This window comes from Spinacia oleracea, chromosome 3 (genome assembly GCF_020520425.1).
Source record: "Spinacia oleracea cultivar Varoflay chromosome 3, BTI_SOV_V1, whole genome shotgun sequence".
Lineage (NCBI taxonomy): Eukaryota > Viridiplantae > Streptophyta > Magnoliopsida > Caryophyllales > Amaranthaceae > Spinacia > Spinacia oleracea.
The window spans coordinates 90498572-90505749 of NC_079489.1; the positions used below are offsets into that span (position 1 = coordinate 90498572).

The window sequence follows — 7178 nt, forward strand, 5'->3', positions numbered from 1 at the left end:
TAGTATCTTAATAAATAAATCTCCATAAATTAAATCTCTGAGAAATTGAACTCCGTTTAAACTAATACGAAGTACATACTACTCCGTAATATAATTGTGATAATACATACAAGAAGTCTTTCACGATGAAACATCATCATTACTTGATTAGGTAGGACATCATTAGTTTCGGGCCATTAACGGTCCGACATCAAACAGTCTTTCACATCGAATCATCAGCGTCATTAACGATCCACCTATAAACAATTGAGCAGTAATGCATCACTTGAACCAAATCAATTTACGACCTATATATCATATATCTATATTATATATCTAATATTACATATCACTAAAGAACTCTATCCAATTTCCCCTTGAACCATGGTTAAACAATAATACCGTGTCAATTTCCAAAGCTAAGCCAAAGCAGCACTTAGGGCTTGCTGACATCACCAGTCTGATGATGAGGCTGGTGTGTCCTATCTGAAGCTGCCATACCAATACCTTCATTTTGATGCCTCTGCCAACCACCAGTGTCAGCCTTGGAGTGGATCCAGTAATAGACTACTGACCCAATCATTGACATCAATGTCAGTGCAGCTGCAGCAGCAAAAACCCCCTTGCGCAGTGTGGCGCATGATAAATGTTCTCCACCAAAGATTCCTCGGTACTTTGTGTGATATGCATTTCTTATTGAACCTGCTACCAAGCATGTTTCTGCCGCCAGGAAGGTCACCCTGCATTGCAGTTCGGAGATACTTGAGAGGCATCTCGGAATTAACGGAAATAAACCTACTATACAAATAAAAAGATGCAGGCCTTGACAATCTGCATTGTCAATAATAGGGTGTAATTTTAAAGATAAGATCATTTCTTTCTACAGAAGGCACACAAATGCGAGGTTTTTTGAGACTATAACAGGTATATTCCTTAAATCCTATACTAAGGGCTAAATGATAATTTCAGGTAATAAATTGAGTTTAGCCCACCAAAAATAATTATTTACCTTTGACTTGTGAGTAACAAACTATGTTGTTTGGTACCAAATAAAAATACAACAACGTTGACTTGTGAGCACCAAACTATGTTCTTAGAACCAAATGACAAAATGCAATCACCCTGCTTTTACCAAACTATGTTGTTTGGCACCAAATAAAAATGCAACAATTGTAGAAAACACAGCAAAATATTATTTTAATGTTAGTTAGGTTTTAAGGACTATACCTGCTACAGTCTAAGACTTCCTCCACAAATGCATGAAAATATCAATGATATTCCTATTTTTAATTTAATTTAATTTTGTTTATAGAGTATTCAAATTTTTAAGTTTTATTATAAGGGCAGTGATGTAGACAGGATTCCACCCACATCTTAGGTAGCACCTCCGAAGACTGAACTAACTACGTACTAGGACTACTACCAACTTACACATCCTGATATACACATTTCAATGCTGCCCTTGAAGAATATGAAGGGCTGCCTACAAATCCATAAACAAAGAACTAAATCCCAGCAGCAAGTATGAAGGAGGCCCAGTAATTGAAACCCAAAAAGAGTGCAGCAAGTCAGAGGCCAGCGCCAGTTGAAGAAAGCAGAGAAAATCCAAACAGAAGAGGAACAGATACATGCATGAATCAAGGAAACACTCGCCACAACGCCGGTCATGGAGGAGTAACCTCCATCAAACAATAAATAACCGTAATAATTATCATCAAAAAGGACAATCAATCAACATTACAAATTACTTTAGTTCTAGCATTTTCTTCCTAATTATTAGCACTTAGCATAGCTCTAGGCTTAGAAGTCTAGAAGTAGCATAACCAAGTTTTAATTGCACCTTTATGTATTGAAGTGTTACCACATCAGTGCCAGTGTGTTTTCCAAGCATAGAACAATGGAAGTAATCCCTCGTGATTATATGGTTGTTCCGTTTGAATTGTACTTATTGATGAAATACTTTTACCACCGATTGTTATGGCAAATGATTCTTCCAAGGAAAATTGGAAATCAACTTTGAGAAATGATTATTTCCTTGAAAGAAGTGAAATTCTTTCTTGGAATAATCACCTTCCGATTGTTGTTAAACTAAAGTGTTCTCATTTCACGCTTTCTTTAACTGCTGGTTCATTTAGTAATTTATCATAAATTACGCGTACATAAGTGAGGAAGGCCTACCATATATTAAGGGCATCCCCCTAAGGCACCTTGATCGCCCTACAAGATAAGGTGCTAGGTGCTTGTTTGCTATTATCATCTACTCATCCACAATGAAATTCGTATTTTAACACAGAATCCAGCTCAAGTGCTCAAGCCCCTAACATTTGGAGCACAATCCAAACAAGGAGTATGACGTAGTCCAAGTTTCTGTTTGAAAACAAAATCTGAGGATCAGACTGCCCCTATCCAGCCAATGCATCCTAACCTAACCAGCCCACCCAAAAAGGAAGGAGACTGTAAATAAATGCTGCTAGAAAAACCAGTAGCGTTCTAACCAGCATTCATATACTATGAAATAGTTAATGTAAAACATGGTGTAGACCAGCTTTCTTAATCACACTACCATCAAAGAGTTATTGGGCAACATAATCTGCTTCTGAGGGCTACACCTGCTTCAGATGTATCATCCATGAACGCTACTATGTGATGTTCAAATGACTGAGTCCTCAATCCAAATAGTTTCAGCTCAGATATATGAAATTATGTGCGAACAATTATGTATCGGAGATTATCTAACATCTGAACAGAGTAATTCAAAGATATTGAAAAATTCATTTATTCTACGGTTTATCATCAATTGCCTTAAGAGTATTCAATTTAAATGTCACCAATCTATTCAGAAAACAAATCTCTCAACACTTCATTCACACAATTATACAAACCAAGCATGCCATAATAGACTCATAGGATGCAAATTTAGAGAACCGGATGATTGTAGGGTGCGCACTTTTGAAAGTCCTTTGCAAGCAACCTTTCTAATTTCTGCAACGATATGGCTCCGTAAATATAACTAGTGGTCTGGTCCAGTTCACCCACGAGCCATTCCATTAATCAGGGGTCAGGATTGAACCTCATGCCAAGCAAGCCAGCACCGACCTGGCCTGGTTCAGCATTTTTATCATGCTGGACTCGGGAACAGTCAACTATACTGGATTTTAATACTTTGATGCCAAATTTGTGTCTTTTTTCACATTGTCATCTTAATTTCAGATTTTCCATGACGGAGACTTGTAACAACAACAACAACAACACAACAACAACAAAAACAACAACAACAACAACAACAACAACCAAGCCTTAGTCCCAAAATGACTGGGGTCGCCTAACATGAGCCGTCATAAGGAACCGTCTCCATGACGGAGACTTGCCAGGATTAAAAATAAAAGGCTTCAGATATATCCATCATGGACAATCTAAAATTACGACAAAAAGCTACGTAAAATCCAGTTTCATTTCACGTAGCGTAGCAAATAAAATCTCAGGAATTCCAATCTTCAGAACCTACTTCATCTCGAATACACCCTAGATTGAAAGAGATAGAAAGAGGAGGTGGTAGGCCAGTAGCCATTTCCTATAGAGATCGAATCTAAAAGGTAGTTATGATTCATGGAGCAACTTTACAAGATTTCTGCAATTTTCAAATTTAAAAACAATATTTGCAAGATTTACAATGTCCAAGTGTGAAACATATATCCAAGTATTTTCACTGACGCAAAAATAACGTAATACTTGGATATATGTTTCACACTTGGACATTGGAAAAATAACGCCAGAGAGATTATATCCAAAGGTAGTGAATAGTGCACCTAATAGTTCTGCCGCCAGGTTAACAGATATGAATGGTCAAGACACTTTAATAGTTGCATGTCTAAATATGATGATTCACCCGGAACACCCCTGAGTCCTTAAACTAGCAGTTTGCACAATCACAGCAGTTAAATTCTCTTTCATGAAATCTGAAGACAAATACATAACTCCAACATCAACTGCCTCCAAATTTATTTAAATTCAATCACATTTCCAACCCAAAACCCAAAAGTAATTCCAGATACCGACTTCACGGCTATATGGTTAGTGCTAAAGTGGATTCAGACCAAGCAAAGGTATACTCAAGAAGGGAATGAGTAAAGGCATACAAAGTCTGATCAAGGAAAATATTTATATCCATCAAATGGTAACGCTTGATCAATATTTATATCCATTAATTTCAAAACTACGAGCATACAACAAGAAAACATTACACTGCCTCTTATCCATTAAAAAAAAAAGAAAAACACACTCAAATTTGCACTTGTCCGCAATAAGTGAACAAAGCTTGACAATCCAGTATAGTGTATCTTTGGCCAAAGGCCAGCAAAGAGACTGTAAGGCACAACAAGCATGCTATCAATTCTCATTACAACTACCAAGTCAACACAACCAAGCAGGTTATTCCCATTCCACCCAAAAAACATAGTAGTTGGAAAATTCAGCAACACACATTTCTCACTTGGATTAACGATCCAAATGTTTTGCTCAAGGCAAGAAGAGAAGCTGTAAGACGCAATAAGCATGTTTTACATACTCATTATTACAACTACAAAATCAATAAGACGATAACAGCTGCCTGCATTTCACCCAGAAAACGAAATTAATGGTAACGAACAATAAAGAAAAAATTAACTCCCACTAACCTGCCCAAATCAACAACAAGATTACAGGAAACAGACATTTCAAATTAAAACATAAAAGTATTATTAAACAACACACTTATAGCAAATTCGGCAACAAATTTGTTAAACCCTAACAAACAAGACAAAAGGGTTTTACTAAAAAAAAAAATCAACAACCATCAAAATTAGAAACAATAATAATTGAAGACGAGAAGACGACTAAATAGAAAACTGACCAGGAAAAGATGAAGAAGAAGATAGCACAAGTGGTGGACCCACCAACAAGACCTTTCCCAAAACAGAGACACTTTGTAACTCCATTGACAACCAAATGACTAATCAGCAGCAAAACAAACGCTGCTAATCCGTACAACGATGAAGCGTCGGTACCGTACTTGCAGAACGTGCGCTCGTCGTACTGGTCTGGTACCACTTCCGCCTTCACGAAAAAAAAAACACAATATCATTAAATTTCCAAAAACAAAAAGAGCAAGGAGGGGACAGAAAAATGGAGGGAGGCAGTGCTACCGTGCTACGGCGGCGCTCGGCGCCGATAGCAAAGACGAAAGCGAGTAGGTGAAGTGCGATGACGATGGCAAGAATGGTGACTGAAGCTGCCATTTTCTATTTTCTCTCTCCTCTGTAAGTGAGCTGGGGTTTTCTTTTAGAGTTGAGCTTTTGATATTTTTGAAACGGGAAAGTAGGGAGACTGAACTTCAAGTGGGGTCTCTCACCGTCTAGCAACTGTGTGTCTGTGTTACCGTTTGGACAATTATCTTCAATTCCGTTTCTTTGTTTGTCCAGCAGGGTTCCCAGGAGGTAGTCTACATACCCATACCCACCCTAAAAAAAAAAAAAAGTTGGAAACATGACTCACACTTAAATAAATGTGTACAAGTGAGGCTAACTTGCTATATACTGTCATTGGTAATATAAGTATTGTCATTCTAATATATATACTGTCATTGGTAACATAAATATTGTCATTCTAATATATATACTGTCATTGTTGTATTAAAATACTGTCACAATCACCCAAAAAAAAAATTACGTATACAAGTGTAATGAAATAGAAAAAGTAAAAGGACCACTTAAATGAATGGATAAAAGTGTTGCATATTAAATGAATGGGTAAAAGTATGTATACAAGTGTTCTATAAGTTTATCATCGTTTACATAAATACTATCATTGTTGTATTAAAATACTATAATTGTTGTATCAATTACTGTCATATTGCTGATACTTAGTAATTTGCTGATAAAATGCGAATGGTTTTTGCATTACAATCAATCATGTATAGTGTGATATATGGGTCGCCAAGATAACTCGTACATGTTGGATTATGACGGGTTTATACCAATCTCTATTGATCTAGATCAAAGAACATTAGAATAATATCAAGAACATCCAATACATTTGGACATGTAGGAGGAGCACTTGATAAGAGGAAGTGAAGATGAACTAATGTTTTGATGCTACATGCATAACCTTAATAAAAGTTGGATCTTGTTGTTAGGCAAACCACAAACACACACGGGCAATTAGGCATCATGATTAAAAGGTGGTAACATAGGTTCTAAACCCTATATGATGCATTGGAAACTGAATCAATGATTAGTTTCCAAGTTCTCAGTCAAAGTATGAATCTTCGACATCTCTGTGAACTGGTTGGAGTATTCCAAAAGGGTAGCATCATTTGCAATCCTACATAATTTAAATGAATTCATTATTTCCTAAGAAGCAATGAAAGAGAATTGTTTCTAGTGGGAGTTCTTCAATGAACTCAGGTTGATCACAAGTCTGCTATCTCGATGATTTTCTATTTTAAATATGAGAATCATTCTAACAGCAAAGAAAGACTAGATCATTCTATAAACGTATTCAAAGATCTTTTTATCTTACATCGAAAGGCTTTCGATAGAAAGTATGCTAAGAATAGCAAAGTATGATAAACTAAACCTCTGCATCGAATGAGATACAACACTCATATGCAGAAATGGAATCAAGTTTGAGTTCCATGAACGTTTTAAGTATTGGGTGAAATGCATATATCAGTAAAACATTAAATGCTTGATTTTGGGTTAGAGGCCCACAAATTGGTAAGCATTTGGTTTAAACATTTATCATTTATGAAATTATATTTCATATTTTATTTAATCTTGGTTTAGTATTAAATGATGAAGTTCAAGTTATTCGAAACATTCAAATGGGATGTCAAGATGAATTCTTTGACAAAGAAACACCCATAAGTAAACTTGAATATTGAAGTCACAAAAGGATCCCTAATCCAGGTCATTGAAAGGTTGGACGACCAATGACTAATGAAGATTAGATTGCAAGTAGATTTTTAGTTCATTTTCTTAAACTAGATGGACATGTTATGTCAGAAATCCTTTTCATAGATACTTATTGGATCTTGTATCAGATTAACCATGAGAACACTTTAAGAGATTAAATTCATGTCATAAGTAGTTCTCACTAATGGTGATTAGAACCATTCCTCAAAACATGAGTAGTTATGATTGCTCGTTTGAAGATTAGTTCCC

General features: G+C 36.1%; 1 protein-coding gene across 2 annotated transcripts; it reads right to left on the reverse strand.

The window, feature by feature from the left end:
- Window positions 1-5375, reverse strand: LOC110801047 (protein DESIGUAL 2). 2 transcript variants are annotated; one of them, XM_056840570.1, is made up of 4 exons: window positions 5160-5375; window positions 4868-5070; window positions 382-719; window positions 1-236 (listed from the first exon to the last, which is right to left on the reverse strand). In XM_056840570.1, the coding sequence occupies exons 1-3, from the start codon at window positions 5250-5252 to the stop codon at window positions 416-418; spliced, it is 600 nt and encodes a 199-aa protein (XP_056696548.1). In that variant the 5' UTR covers window positions 5253-5375; the 3' UTR covers window positions 1-236; window positions 382-415. The 2 variants fall into 2 exon arrangements, with proteins under 2 accessions (XP_056696548.1, XP_021862053.1); XM_022006361.2 differs by having other exon boundaries at window positions 1-719; window positions 5160-5373.
- Window positions 5376-7178: the final 1803 nt, after the last annotated feature.

Coding starts and splice junctions, on each gene's coding strand:
- LOC110801047 (XM_056840570.1), bottom strand. CDS start 5,252: ATGGCAGCTTCAGTCACCATTCTTGCCATCGTCATCGCACTTCACCTA. Junction 5,071..5,159: donor CCGAGCGCCGCCGTAGCACG/GTAGCACTGCCT, acceptor TTTTTCGTGAAG/GCGGAAGTGGTACCAGACCA. Junction 720..4,867: donor TTCTTCTTCATCTTTTCCTG/GTCAGTTTTCTA, acceptor ACTGCAATGCAG/GGTGACCTTCCTGGCGGCAG.